Source organism: Sciurus carolinensis, chromosome 4, assembly GCF_902686445.1.
Source record: "Sciurus carolinensis chromosome 4, mSciCar1.2, whole genome shotgun sequence".
Classification (NCBI taxonomy): domain Eukaryota; kingdom Metazoa; phylum Chordata; class Mammalia; order Rodentia; family Sciuridae; genus Sciurus; species Sciurus carolinensis.
In genome coordinates, this window is record NC_062216.1 from 101,264,204 (window position 1) to 101,280,408 (window position 16,205).

Below are 16,205 nucleotides of genomic sequence, written 5' to 3' on the forward strand. Positions count from 1 at the left end.
AAATATTTTCTTTGTAAAAAGTCTGTTCAATTTTTTTTTTTTTTTTTTATCTCTTGCTTGGGTTGTCATTTTACTGTATTACAAGAGTTGTTGTGTATTCTGGGTAGAAGTCACAGCAGGTATATGTACTGCAAATGTTTTCTCTATGTTGTATCATGTCTTCTTATTTTATTAATGGTGTTTTTTCAAAGAGATTTTAATTTTGGTCAAGTATGTTTTTCAGTGTTTTTATGGTTTGAGTTTTTTGTATTCCTTTTAAGAAATATTTTCCTAGCCTAAATTTTTGAAAAAAATTTTCCTCTATTTCTTCTTTGAGGTGATAACATCCTACTTTTTAAATATGTAGTTCTATTAACCATTATAATTTGATTTTTTTTGTGTAATGAACACACACAATGAACTTATCAAGAGAATGTCAACTGAAGGGTTCACATGTTTTTTTCTTTATAGATAATCTATGTATTCCAACATCACTTGTTGAAAATACTGTAATTCCTCATTGAATTAATGGTAACTTTATTCAATTTAATTGCCCATATAAGTATGGTTCTATTTAAGCATGATTTATTCCATGTGATTGGCTTATATTTTTACCATTTGCCAATATCTCACTTCTTGATATATATTTTTTTTTTTAATAGAAGTTCTTACAATCAGGTAGGAAAAGTCTGCTGGTGTTCTTTTTACAAAATTGTTCTTGCTGTTCTAGCTTTTTTGCTTTTCTATATACAATTTGAATCAATTAATTTCATGCTGGGATTTTTATTGGGATTAATGTATATAAGATTTTAATGTAGAATTAATTCATATATATTATATGAATATATATATAATATAAAATTATAAAAATATAATATAGAATTAGAAATAATAATTATTTATATAGATGAAATCTATAAATGTTTAGGGAAATTGATATCTAAATATGAATCTTTTCACATATATGGCATATATTTCTATTAATTTACTTTAAAATTTCCCTTAGCAACATTTTGTATTACATGCTTTCTGATACCATGATTTCTACTGATTTTTATTTTCTCAAAAATTCATAATTTAAGAGGAATTTCTCATCTCTTAATTTACAAAATAGTTATTGTCAACTAAGCTTGGGGGTGTAGGTCTGTGGTAGAGTGCTTTCCCAGCATAAGTAAGGTCCTAAGTTCGATCATCAATTCTGAAAAAAAAAAAAATTAAAAGGTAGATTTCAGCTAAACTCATTGTTTATTTTAATGTCATTCCACTAGAGAAACAATGAAATATGAAATTCAAGTAGAGTTATAAACAGGACTGATGCATGTTAAAAATTTAAAGTATAATTTCAGTATTTAAAACCAGTTTTTAAAAACTCAAAAGAAAAAGTCAGAGAAATAGCAAAATAACATTGATAAAATTTTTGTAGAAACTTTCTCTGCTTCCCATACATGTATGTATTTTCTGTAGTATGTGTACCCCTTGATTTCTGTGTCTTATTCCTTCTGGGATTTGAACTCCTCTGAGGCTTGAATTAATTTTTTCCTGCTTATCATTTTCCAGCACTTGCTCAATGTCTAGTCTGTGACAGTCACTCAATAGATATTTATTGATGAAGAAAAATGTGGTTGAATTTTTTAAATGAGAAAACATAGTTTATCATTTTTAATTTAAAGATATTAGGAAGGGAATTGGTTATGAGATTTCCATGAGTGAAAATACATTTAATTTTATGATTGAGTCAGTTTTTCTTACTTTCATGTTATTTTATCATTTCACAATAGGAAGCGAAGGTTCATTTCTTGTGAAAAAGAAATCAAATTCGATTAGTGTAGGAGAATTTTACCGTGATCCTGCCCTGTTGCAGCGTTGCTCACCAAATCTGCAAAGACATTCCAATTCATTGGTAAGTTAAATTGTGATTATGTTGTATGTTTGGCTACTGACAGTCTCTTGATAACTAAAATTTGTGGCAAAGCTAGAAATAATTAGTGTGGAATTCCCTAATGTATGGAAAAAATATATGTGATAAAATGTATTAGACAAAATATATGTGATAAAATGTATTAGACAAATTATCTTCAATTCACATTTGTAGATTTTTTAAGTGTGTAGACTCTGGATTTGTTTAGTTGTATATGTAATGATGGTGTATAATTCAATATGACTTTACCCTTCCTTATTTTTTTTTTTTTTTTCCCCATGCTGGGAATTGAACTCAGGGCCTCTCCCCTGGCAGATGTTCTAGCACTGAGTTATATTTTTTCAATGGAGCCCAGGTCTTTTTTTTTTTTTAAGACCACCAGGTTTTTCCCTAGTGGTGTGATTTGGTCCCATGAACACTAGAACTCTAGAACTCTTACAGTGATTTCTGAGGTATCAGAGAGGAACCTGAAGAACACTGGGCAAGATAGAGTAGCATGATTATGATGTTCATCAAAATGTGATTTTTTTTGTGTGTGTGTATTGAGAATCATTAAAGTTTTTAGAAACCATAATTCCTTGTCCTGTTTAGCAACTATGGAAGGACTATGGGATATTTACATGAGAAGTTTGACAATTCTAGTTGGGAAAAGTGGGAGCTACTGTATTTTCAGGTTCACTTTGAAAGACATATGCTAACCTATGTTCTAATCTTGATCATAATTTAGTATTAAAATATGAGTTTTTTATGTTCCTCCTGGCTGTTAAGATAGGCAAAATGAATGCTTATAGCTAAATAGGTTAAATTAGGCCACAATGTTTATACATGCCAGTTCTAATTAACATAAGTAGTGTAGTTAGAAAAAGCAGTTTGGTTGGTGAAAGAAATTCTGTGTATATAGCTTGGACTCAATCTCTCTGCCTTTCAGTTTCCTTATAGTTAAAACAAAGGAGAAAGAGTAGATGCTTTTAAGGTCATTTTGAGACTGAAATGTTTTCCTTTATCTTCATGATGGGTCTTGTAATTTGTACTTGTTCTGTATTTCTCCCATGATTATAAATGCCACTTATTCCATTAAAATTTCATGGTTGTTTCCATATAAAAAGGTTTCCTACTTAAAAAAAAAAAGCTGATTGCAGTTTTATTATAAACATCATTATTTGTTTATTAGGGACCCATTTTTGATCATGAAGAATTATTGAGGCGAAAAAGAAAAATATTTTCTTCTGATGATTCACTCAGTAAGTATTTGGAAGTAATCAAAAGTAAATAGATATTTGGGCAGAACACAGTGTTTTGTTAAATTTTCTCTGATTATTTAAGTTTTCTGGTGCCAATTTCATCTCACATAAAGTTCATATATAGTCACTTAATGATTCCATAGGCTAAAATGAAACAGTTATAAATTTTAAAAACTACCTTTTATGAATGTTACTGAACTCTTAACTTTTTATGAATTTTCTGAAATGTAATAACGTCCCCACGAAGGCCACTCTTCATTTTCTTCTCCAGTCTTTTTTTTAATAGCAACTGATTAATTTTTTATTTTTTTATTTACTGTCTATGCCACTGGGATACAAACTCCATAGTTTGATTTTCTACTGAATCTCCAGTGCCTTGAACGGCCTGACACTAGTAGTTGCTCAGTAACCTTTTACCAAGTGAATTTAAATTGTTTTCTTACATTACATTGTTTGTGTGTATGTGTGTGTGTGTGTTTTTTTTTTTGACAAAAGGATCATCAAAACTTCAGTCCCATATGAGGCATTCAGACAGCATTTCTTCCCTGGCTTCTGAGAGAGAATATATTACATCATTAGACCTTTCAGCAAATGAACTCAGAGATATTGATGCCCTGAGCCAGAAATGCTGTATAAGTGGCCATTTGGAGCATCTTGAAAAGCTGGAGCTTCACCAGAATGCACTCACGAGCTTCCCACAGCAGCTATGTGAAGTAAATTTAATTCATCCTTATAACTCACAGGACCTGGCAAGAGATATTGCATTGATATTTAACTAGCATGGTTAAATCTTTCTAAAACAGGCTCTACTCTTTGTTATTGGACAATTCCCCCATTCTTCTGATTTCCATGCACTTGTCTTAGTCTGCGTGGTGTTCAGAAACATCTTGGAGGGCAAGCAATGGAAATACTAGACCTGGCTGAAAAGGAGCTCCAGGTTCTGTTCTGATAATACAGGGTCAACATTACAGTCTATCAAGGTTATTTGTGGATTTTGCCCTCAATTATTTAATTCTAATAAGATAATTTACCCTGTTTAAACTCGAGACAATGTTGGTTGCTTACCTAGTTTACATTTCCACTGAACCCCGGTTCTCATTCTCTCATACATTTTGATTTAATGTATATTTCCCTCCTTGAACCATGAACTGCTGGAGGCAGGATCATTTTAGGTTTGTGGCTATCCGTCACCAATGCCTCCCAAGGCCTGACATGTGAGAGGCCCAGTAGGTATGCACTGAATTAGTTTATGGAGGAATTAATTTACATTGGGTAAACCTGGTACATGAGCAAGTAAAAGAAGAGGAGAACTGGGTCTAGGTAAAGACAATTTGAAGAGAGCATGAGAAAATAGTCATATATAGCATTCAATGAGTAGCCCAACTCAGAACCTCCCTCAGAAGTTCAAAATGACACCAGTGGAGGGCACTTTTTATGACTGCCTAAAGGGTCTCAGCTGTGTCTTTTTACAAGAAAATTTCCCAATTTAACCTTGAGAGTAAGTAATTAAAGTTCTTTTCTTCTGAGTAAATAAAAATTGTTGCAGCGATCTTGAAACAACTGGGGTGAAGTTATTAATAAGCCTCTATAATCACATCAAACTCTAGAATTCCTTGTGAGGATAAATAAATTGATATAGAAAGAGGAGCACAAAGATGTGATTTGTTTTGGGTATTTTAGCCCTTTGATAGTAAACCAAACCAAAGATTTTTAAAATCGACACAATATCTAAATGTTGCTATTATCATTGTAAAACTAGAAATTGCTTAAAAATAGAAACTGGAGATCGGAAATGAAATTCAGTAAATAAGAGGAAGTTCTAAAATGAAACGTATATTAATATGTAACTATTAGTATTTGTATTAAATAAAATGTGTAACATTTTCCAAAAGGTAGTATTTAAAAAGTGCATTATTTTAAATACATTTTAAATAGTATTTTAGTAGTATTTTAAAAAATTTATTCCCAGGATTATGTTGTTTATTCATTAAATCATTAATTCAAATATTTTTGGAGGCCTATTGTGCTTCTTGCTCTTTGTAGAAGCAATTTTTTTAAAAAAATTGAATTAAGTTCTCAACTCTGTTATTGTAAATCTGCTTTTGACAAATTAGGTGTTGTATTTTTTTCCCTGGTCTTACCCTTGCTATAACAGAGATGGTTGGACCAGTAAGTATATTGAAATTCTGCTATAAATAGTGTTTTTAATTAAAAAATAAAGAATTCCTGATGGTCTAGTTACCGGAGATATGAAGGCAGAAATAGTAGCTAAACCTAAGTTTCTCAGATGGTTCATTTTAGAATTTTAAAAAATATTATCTTTTCAGACTCTGAAGTGTTTGACACATTTGGATTTGCACAGTAATAAATTTACATCATTTCCTTCTTACTTGTTGAAAATGAATTGTATTGTCAACCTTGATGTCTCTCGCAATGACATTGGACCCCTGATAGTTTTGGATCCTGCAGTGAAGTGTCCAACTCTGAAGCAGTTTAACCTGTCATATAACCAGCTCTCTGCTGCTCCTGAGAACCTCTCGAATGTGGTGGAGAAACTTGAACAGCTCATTTTAGAAGGGTAAGAAGGTTGTTCATTGATGATAGCAGAGTTGCCTTATGTTGAACTTTCTAGGATTTGTAAAATATGCTGACAGTTCCATTGTGATGAGTTTTAAACAAAAATATAGTGAAAGACTGAGGCAATAAATATCAGTTTTTATCAGTTGACTTATTTTCACAACTTATTTTAAAATTAATAAGTGTGCTTTAATGCTATTGTTTGAAGGAAAGTTGTTTTGGTTTTTTCATAGCTTATGAGTTTACAAAATCTAATCCTCATTTTTGTCTTTTATAACTAGAAATAAAATTTCAGGGATATGTTCCCCTATGAGCCTGAAGGAACTAAAGACTTTAAACCTTAGTAAAAACCACATTTCGTCTCTACCAGAGAACTTTCTTGAGGCTTCTCCGAAAGTGGAGAGTTTCAGTGCCAGAATGAATTCTCTCGGTAAGTGTTCAGTGTGGGCTTCCTCCTTACCAGATCTTTGAAGTCTCGCATAATGTGTCATGTTTGGACATTTTAGGTGGGAATTTAAGGGTGGTGTTTAAGCTTAATTATTATGTAGGAGTTTCACAAATAAAGTTAACAGGTTGCAGATAAAAATAAATGAGATATCCAGCCATGAAAAGACATGGAAGAAATTTAAATGCATATTTAAGTGAAGGAAGCCAATCTGAAAAGATTACATACTGTTCGATGCCATTTATCAGACATTCTGGAAAAGGCAAAACTATGGGGAAAAGAAAAAAGAACAGTGGTTGCCAGGGATTCGGGGGAAGGGAGGAATCACCAGGTGCCACACGGGAATTTCAGGGCCGTGAAGCTACTTGTGGGCACAAGTTATGTATGTTTGTCAAAGTCCATAAAATGTACAACACAAAGAGTGAACCCTAAAGTAGACCACAGACTTTGGGTGGTCATGATATGTCAATATTGGCTCATCAACTGTAATAAACATGCCAAACTAGTGCAAGTTGTTAATAATAGGGGGAAAAGCATGTGGGGAGGTGGTGGTGAGGGGAGAAGGTGTATATGGAAACTGTGCTTTCCATTAAATTTTCTGTAAGCCTAAAGCTTCTCTAAAAAAGTCCTCTAAAAATGTCTATAATTAAACAACAATTAGCCCATCACTGTTGTCATAAGTAAAAAAGACAGTTACTTGACCTACATATAATAATTACACTAGAGTTCCTTTTGGTCTAAACTAAAAATGCACTGGCTGTCTTAGCTGGGTGAAGCATCCTCATGGAGTACTGAATTTCCTACTGAAGTTTCTTCAGCAAGTTTTGGGGATTATAAGTGCAATTGTTATTATTGCTATTGCTTTAAGAAATAAAATTTAACAGTTTTCAAATTAGTAAAGTTAATGCATGTCCATTCAGTTCCTGCTCTTTGCAGAACACTACTGCAACATACAATATGATCATCATCTCTATTGAAAGTTGGAGAACATCCTAACTTCTCTCAGCGTGTCAGATGATACAGGGTATTATGTTCATTTGGAGCCTTGCTGAATGTTCTAATATTATGCAACATAATATATTTCTGGTGATGAATAGGCATTCCCTATATTTTATTTTAATGAAGATGGTATGCTCTTGCCACTCTGTGATTATTGCACACCCAACTCAGTAAGATAAATTCTTAATACTGTTTAATAGCAGAATGCAGTTTGAGTGCCTGTTTCAAAATATTCTAATTTGTCAGAACTTTCAGAAACTAGTAATTACAAAAGTCATTTTAACTTTGCGGAGTATTTTCTTCCTTTTTCAAAAATTCCCTCTTATCCTCACACTATCCTGATATTGATCGTGTTCTTAACCATGAGTCTGAAACTGGGTCACAGTTTTAGAGATTCCAGTTCATCATCGTTTTCTTTGGGTCTGTGACAGTGCAGCCGATAAAGGTGTGAGCATGCAGTAAAGGTGGGCCTACCTCTCATGGTGGTGAGAAGTGAAGAGAGAGCAAAAGGGCCCAGGGTCCCAATACGCCCTTGAAGGGAAAACCCTCAATGGCCTAACTTCCTTCCACAGGCCCCACTTACTGGAGGCTCCAGCAACCCCCAATATTGCCATGGACTGAGGACTAAGCCTTCAATAAATGGGCCTTTGAGAGACATTAAAAATCCAGGCTCTAACAGAACTATATAACCTTAATGGTTTGCTAAGTGGTCTTATATTTGAGAAAATGCCCAAAGAAGGGCTTCTGAATGAGACCACTAACCTTTAGAAGTAATCCCATGTGAAATGAAGTTTCAGTTCTTTAATGTAGGGTATTTTCCATATAGCATCTGAAATATACAACTTTTAATTCTTGGCGGAGAGTCATTTCTACTTATTCATTTTGTCACAACTACATTTTGCAAACAGGTGAGGTACAGTATGTATTGCTCTGCTCCTAAGGAAAATAGCTTCTGAATATGTTCTAGAACATTTTGACCTTTGAAGATTTTTTAGACAAAATATAACCTGTATTTTAACCTTGAAAATGCTAAGAAATAATTTCCCAAGCCATTTTCACATAAATTTGTAGAACTAAAACATCTGGAGTTGAGCTTCTAGATGATATGAGTTCCTCTGTTCTGACTGCACCATTTCACAGAAGAGAAAACAGACTGTCTGATTTGCTTAGTTTTCCAAATTGTGTTTCACATGCTTTTATTCCTGGAGGTACCTTATGTTGTATTTCCCTCTTGCAAAATCATCAATATGCTGTAATAGTGAAAACTCTGAGATACTCCACTTTGTTTTACATTATGTTTCCCAAATCGCTTAAGATCATGTGGTCAAAGAATATTTTTATTAAGTAACCTTCTTTATTTTTCCATAAAATACTTTTTTATTAGTTCATTATAGAGATATATAATATCAGAGTTCATTTGACATAATTATGCAAAAATGGAGTAATAATTTGCTCTCATTCAGTCCCCAAAACATCCCCTTTCCCTCACTTCCTCCATCCCCCTGTTCCCTTTCCTCTACTGATCTTTCTTCTATTTATTTATAGTTTTTTAAAATTACAGATATACACAACTGTGCAATTCAAGGTGGTATATTTATATATGTTCATGGGATAATTTGGTCAATTTCTTTCTGCAATTCCTCCCCTTTCCCATTTCTTTTCCCTCCCCCCTCAATCCCCTCCCTCTACACCACTAATCTCTCTTTTCTTTTCATGGGACCCCCATTTTACTCCCCCCCTTTTTTTTGTCTAGCTTCTGCATATGAGAGAAAACATTAAAAAATATTTGCTGCTGACTTATTTCACTTAGCATGATGTTCTCCATTTTCATCTATTTACCAGCAAATGCCATGATTTCATTCTTCTTTCTGGCAGAGTAAAACTCCATTGTGTACATATATCACATTTTCTTTTTCCATTCATCTATTGGTGGGCACCTAGGCTGATTCCATAGCTTGTGCCGCTGTAAACAGTGATGTGGCTGCATCCATACAGATGCTGGTTTTAGATCTTTTGGCTATATACCAAGTGGTGAGATAGTTGGGTCATATGGTGGTTCCCTTCCTAGTTTTTTGAGGTTTCTCTATACTGCTTTCCAGCGTGGTGTTTCTAATTTGCAGTCCCACCAACAATGTATGAATTTATCTTTTCCCCCACAACCTTGCCAATGTTTATTTGTATTCTAGATAATTGTAATTCTGAGTAGCGTAAGATGAGCTCTCAATGTAGAGATGTTGAACATTTTTTCACATATTGGCCATTTATGTTTCTTCTTTTGATGTGTCTATTTAGTTCTTTTGGCCATTTATTAATTACGTTATTTGGGGTTTTTTGTGTTAAGTTTTTTTGAAATCTATATATTCTGTATATTAGTGTTCTATCTGAGGAGCAGGTGGCAAAGATCTCCCATTCTGTAGGCTCTATCTTCACACTCTGTTTTCCTTTGCTGTGAGGAAGCTTTTCAATTTAATTTCATATGCTTTAGGAACCATAGGAACTCTTTATGAGATGGGACCATGAATAATTCTTATCCTTATCCTGTACTGTGTATTAGCAAAGTGTTCAAATGTGTTTTGTTATAGTTACTACAGAGTAATTTGAATTACTCTATACTATTTTGATATAGTAAGATCTCAGTTCGAAATGAATATCTAATATTTTTTACCTTACAATTGTGGCATACGTGAGTTTATATTTATACAGCTGTTTAAAAACTTTTAGTCTAAAAATTCTGATCAGTATGGTGTATTGTTTTATTGTTTGGTATAAATGTTAAGGATACTACCTTACTTTATAAAGTAGATGCTTTAGTACTGTTGGTGTAAAGCAGAAACTATTAATTTTGAAATTATACCTAGATTATGTCATCCATAGCTGTTCTTACTGAATTTTATAGGAATATGGTTAAATGACTAAAATATTCATTATCTCATTTTTTTTTAGCTGCTATGCCTTTCTTGCCTTCTTCTATAACAAGCTTAAAATTATCTCAAAACAAATTTACATGTATTCCAGATGCAATTTTAAACCTACCACAGTAAGTTTATTGTTATTTTAATTTTAAAACCACATGAGCTAGAGCAGAACCTTTAGAAACATGGTTTTGATTTAGGCATATGAATTTAATTCACTTTTAAACCTACTTGGTTTCAGGTTTTTATATGGTAAATGTTTGATTTTCACTAGACAAAATATCCAAGTCTTTAAATTTTATATTAATTTATTGGACTATTTTATAGAAACAATTTAAAATTGCTTAATTAGTTGCTGCATTATTGTATTCAAATGAGATTAGGCTAACCATCACTTTAACTTTCAAAGTTTAAATTGCTTTCAGAGGTTGATATGTTGCCAAAATACTATTAATTTTGAAATGATACCTAGATTATGTTTGAGTAACATTTTGGTGAAGTTTAGGATAATTTGTTTAGTCTAGGTTTGAGGGGGATTTGTTCATTGGAAATGAAAACTTCCTGTTAACTACGGATTCAGGCATTGATTACGTTTCAAGTGTGTTGTCATTTTAAATACTCTTGTCTCACACATCATAAACCAAATATATATGTATGTAAATATATACATATATACATACATAGGTAAATTATCCTTCTTATGATCTAGCCATAGAAAGTGTCTGACAAACATGAAATAATTAACTTAAATTTAGATTTAGACTGTGTCAGACCCTATTCTAACTGCTCTACAGTGGGCTTGTGTTTAATCTTCCTAATAATCCCATAAGATTGCTACTGTTATTATCCCTACTTTATAATCTCATTAGAGAGATGAAGTACTTTCCCAAAGTCACAGTTTTTAAACAGTGGTTGTTTCAACTTTAGACTCTCTACTCTGATGTAGGAGCACATATTGAATAGAAGTGATCCTATGTAATTAAATACAATATATTCCTAAAAATGTGTTTAAAAGTCAAATATTTATGATATTTGGCTAGAAGATAACATGCCATAAAGAATATTTCCTCCCAGGAAACTAAAACTATTATCCAGTCCCTGATTACCCTATTCCTTAGGTACCATCCTCAGGCTTGGGTTTTCATCAAATTGATACATTTCTTCTGTTTTGCAAATGTACATGCACTTGGCCAGTTCAAGTTCTGGCTAAGGCTACAGAGGTAGTGCTTCAGGAAAACCCAGTGATTCTCAGCTTTGTCCAAATTGCATTGCTTGCCAGACACAAAAGTTTCATCTCTAATGTCAAATTCCTTTTCTTGTTTTCCATGCATTTTAATAAGATGATTAGGGCAAATTCTAGTAACATTTTAAAATAAGAGCACAGATGTTACTGTGCAGTCCTAAACTTTTGTCTAGTAGGCGGCACTGCTCTGTGAGCTTAGAATTAATTCTTTAAGCTTCAAATATGCTGAGGGAAAGGAGTCAGTATATAGTTATAAAAGTCCAGATAGTCTTTAGCATAGTCAAATATACTACAATCTTTGATTCTCTATTCTTCCTACACTCACACACTCATGTGTGACTTGTTTTTTTTTTTTTTTTTTTGCTATTTTCTGCAAACCTTCTATAGGAATGTTTTCATTCCATCATGAAAGCATTCATTTTGCATGGAGGGCCAATTACATGCCAAGCACCAAGCCAAGAGCTGTGATTATTACCACACTGACACAAGCTGATAAGAGGCTGTGCCCACATACAATGGTAATTGATTCTAGTACTCAACCTGGGAATAATCCACTCAGTAATGAGTGAAAACTGTCCCATATAAATGATAAGTAGAGGCTTCACATTTGTAAACTTTGTCTAAGAGTTGGAAAGTTTAATAGCCATTTTTTAAGTTTGTTAAATGTGGTTTCTCAGGTACCTTTACATTTGTAAAACGCAGGGACTTTTCCTCATTCCAAGATTGACGTGTTTATGTACCTGAAGCAGGAAAATTCAACTTCGATTTTTTTCTTTTAAAAAAACCTTTAGCTATTACACACACACACACACACACACACACACACACACACACATAGTGTACAATGTGATGTTTTAATAAGTGTATACATTGTTTAATGTTCAAATCAGGTAAATATATCTATGTCCTCAAATGATTATTTCTTTATGGTGAAAGTATTCAAACTCCTTTCTTATAGCTTTTTTTCCAAAAAATATATAGTACACTATTGTTATCTATAGTCACCCTACTGTGCAACTGAATCAATTTTTAATGGTTCTTACTTGTTTCAGTTTCCTTCCCACTGATTCATGCCTGTTTTCCAACCCACGTATACCTATATGTATATACAAATTCACATAAGTGTTTATGTGTAAATAATGTTAGTTTTAAACTTACTCCTTATACTCAGTTCGGTCAAAATTACTTGTAATGTTATTCCATGTACTTCGGAAATCTTCAGTTGGTTTTCATCTGAACATTGTATTGTTTTAGCTTGCGGTCCTTAGATATGAGCAGCAATGATATTGAATATCTGCCAGGTCCTGCACACTGGAAATCTTTGAACTTAAGGGAACTCTTATTTAGCTATAATCAGATCAGCATCTTGGACTTGAGTGAGAAAGCATACACATGGTCTAGAGTAGAGAAACTACATCTTTCTCATAATAAACTGAAAGAGGTAAGAAATCTTCTTTATTTGTTTAATATTATTGACAATTTTAAAGTATGTTTTGTAATTGACATTATTGCCAATTATTGTTTTAAAATCTGTTATTTGACCTTTCTTACTTTAGATATAAGATGTGATCATACTCTGTGGTAAATAAATGTAATAATATTGCTTAACTTTCTTTAAAAATAATTTTTGTGCTGTAGTGTGAAGTTACATGAATATGTTATTATTTATGAATGTGTGTAATGATACAAGTGTCTTTGTGTTACTACATCTTTACTGTTAGCCAACTTCAGATACTGTACATTTTTCCAGGTGCCACTTAGCCATATATAACTTGTGTTTTTTTACTGATTTTCTTTACTACATACTGATATTTCTGCTTTTCTCTACTGGCTACCTCTCACCAAAACAGATTGGCCTCCTTTGCTTTGATCTGTTTCCTTTGTTATAAATCTGAAACTGATTGTATCTGTGTCTCAGAAAATATTTTTTCTTAACAAGTCAAACCTATTGCCTATGAAAACAAAACAACGAAAAAGTCTTATACTAAAGATTCAGAATTACTGAATATTTTTATTTTTAGAACCTGATTTTTTGCCAAGAAGTGAATGTTTTCTATTATAAATGTAATATAGACTGCTTAAAATTTTGGAATAGGGAAAAAAAAAAACACTTCAATTGGGCTGCTATCTAAAGTATAAACATTTGGTTGTATCTTAACAACAACACATTCCATGTACATTTGTAATGAATTTTTCTTCATCATTTCTAAAGAACATAGGCAATCTGGAAGCCACAGATAATGGATTTGGATATCTATTAAAAAACTTCTTTACTTTCATTCTTGTGAGAAGATGATCTCCCCAAGGGAGATTGGGTTTTTAAATTATAAGTAAGTTGCATAGATTGGGGCTAAGTTCTTGACATGTATGTTTTTGTTTCTAAAACTTAAGACAAGGCTTTGGAGCATTTTCAAGCTCTCTTGAAAGGTTGTGCAAGTCACTGATGGAATCTTGGGGTTTTCCTCATCTCATCTCATATCATTTCCTGCCAGTGTACATCTCTTCCTCCCCACCAACAAGTTTTGCCCTTTTTTATTTCATTAAGATTCCTCCTGAGATTGGCTGTCTTGAAAATCTGACATCTCTTGATGTTAGTTACAACTTGGAACTGAGATCTTTTCCCAATGAGATGGGGAAATTAAGCAAAATATGGGATCTTCCTTTGGATGAATTGCATCTTAATTTTGATTTTAAACATATAGGATGTAAAGCCAAAGACATCATAAGGTCAGATAATTTTATTTCATTTTTTTAAAAATTAAATTTGTTTCAGATTTCCTCAGTCTGTGATTTTGTTGGCTATATATTACAATTTAGAAAAAAATGAATAGTACTATTTAACATTAATATTCTATGTGCCATTTGCCTTTAATTTAATGGATGGATTTTTATGGTGCTACTGTCAAGGCTTTTCCTTCCTTGTAACCAAGCTAATGTTGAAAGAATGGCTTCTCATTATCATTCCATTCAGTAGAAATGAATTCTAGCAGAAAATAGGTATTACTATGTATTTGGTTTCTTGTTACCTATTATATAATCTAAAGAAATACAGCAGAGAATAATATCTACTCACACTGCATTTCATATAGCAAATAGTTGACATGTCTATTACAATTGACAGCATTTTTGTTACTGACATGATAGGAGATTAATAATTTTGATTTTGCTTAGGAGGATAAATAACCTATTCACCTTGGTAATTTTTGAAACTTCTTGAACTTCCCCAATATTACTGTCGTTATACTTAAAAACTTAAAACATCTTTGATAACAGATTTTATTCTCCCTGTTGTTCTCTTTTCGCCTGTTAGTCTTATTACTACCTCCTTATAACATCCTTTATTCCCTTTTCTACAAAACTACTCCAGTTATCTTGCAGGTCTCAGCTCAATGAATACCTCTCAGTGTATCCTTAATTTGACTGTAGTACCCACCAAGGCAGCAACCAATCTTGTGTCACTCTCTATTTGATTTCTGGTACCCAACACAGAGCCTTATTTACAAGAAGGTTGATGAATTGGCTGGTGTTTTACACTAAACCAATACTCTACTGCTTAAATTCTATTAAATTTATATTTAATTTTTTGTCTGTTTCTATGAAAAAGATTTGATTTTCTGCACTCCTGAGCTTGACTTAATTGGAAAGAAAAACATTTGTAACCTTCTATGCCTAACACAACCACCCTGCATAGTTATTTACCTCAGTTTTTCTTTCTGAAATTGGAAATGACACTTACATAAGAATTAGTTCCATGCTTACTAAACATTTAGTAGAACTAGTGTCTAATGTATTATGCCATATTTTATCAAGCTACCATATAACTAAATATTTTTAAATGCATTTAACAATTTTAGAAAAGACAAAATACCTGGAAGAGTTTATAAATTGTAAGCATCATTTGCTTTTTTGACTTTTTTAGTCAAATAGTGATAAATAGTGATAAATAGTCAAATAGTGGTAAATTCTTAATTAATACATCAGATAAAATAATGTTGCCTTTGGTCATATCATTGGGAATCCTGGGCAGATTAGTTATTGGTGTTTATCAGTCAATATTTTCTAAAATCACTTATTTAATTTTAAACTGTAGCAACATTTTAACATAGTTTTAAATATATCTTTCTCTATCCATTATATTTTTGATAACATCTTATATCTATTATTTTAAAGGTGGTTTTGTTTGGCTTACATGTAGCACTCTAGTTTCAGTTATGTTTACTGATATTGTAACATTATTGTTTTCAGTTATTGATAAATAGGAATAAAAATATATTAATATATGCTGTTAGTGTAAAGTTTATATATACATTTATAATGTAACCAATATGAGCTTTTTATTCATATACATTATACATATGTATGCATGATATATAAGAATATATATAGATCATATATACTATCTATGAATATATGTATACACATAAAATAAAACTAATATGAACTCATTGTCAAATTTCAGTTACAGTATGCATATATACTCTACCTTTGTTCTGTATCATTTGGGTATTGCAAAATTTTTATACTTTACACATTTAAGATTTTAGTGGTACTATTTAAATTCAGCTACTCAGGCATACACATATACACATGTATACACATAATGATACATACGTAAGTGTGTATGTGTATGAATATATTTGCATTCTAATTAGTACTGCAAACATGTTGGCATTTTCTTATTTCTGATGATAGTGATGATGCGATTATATTTTGTAATGCTACAAACATTATGAAGAACTCTGAAATCACTAACAAAAATATGCCATTAATTACTAACAATTTATACATTGTTAGTTATATGAACTATGCAAGCTTTTGCATACTACTATTCCAAAATATCAATGTATGAGAATCATCTAAATCCCAAGTGTATTATTAAGCAGTTTATTAT

The 16,205-nt window shown here is 32.1% G+C and overlaps 1 protein-coding gene across 1 annotated transcript in view; it reads left to right on the top strand.

The window, feature by feature from the left end:
• The window catches only part of Lrrk2 (leucine rich repeat kinase 2), a 137,851-nt gene that overhangs the window by 66,160 nt on the left and 55,486 nt on the right, over window positions 1–16,205 (top strand). Inside the window, 8 exon segments of the mRNA XM_047549523.1 lie at window positions 1,758–1,879; window positions 3,069–3,138; window positions 3,634–3,851; window positions 5,466–5,716; window positions 5,997–6,145; window positions 10,103–10,196; window positions 12,569–12,755; window positions 13,860–14,041. Of these exon segments, the coding sequence (XP_047405479.1) occupies window positions 1,758–1,879; window positions 3,069–3,138; window positions 3,634–3,851; window positions 5,466–5,716; window positions 5,997–6,145; window positions 10,103–10,196; window positions 12,569–12,755; window positions 13,860–14,041 (1,273 nt within the window).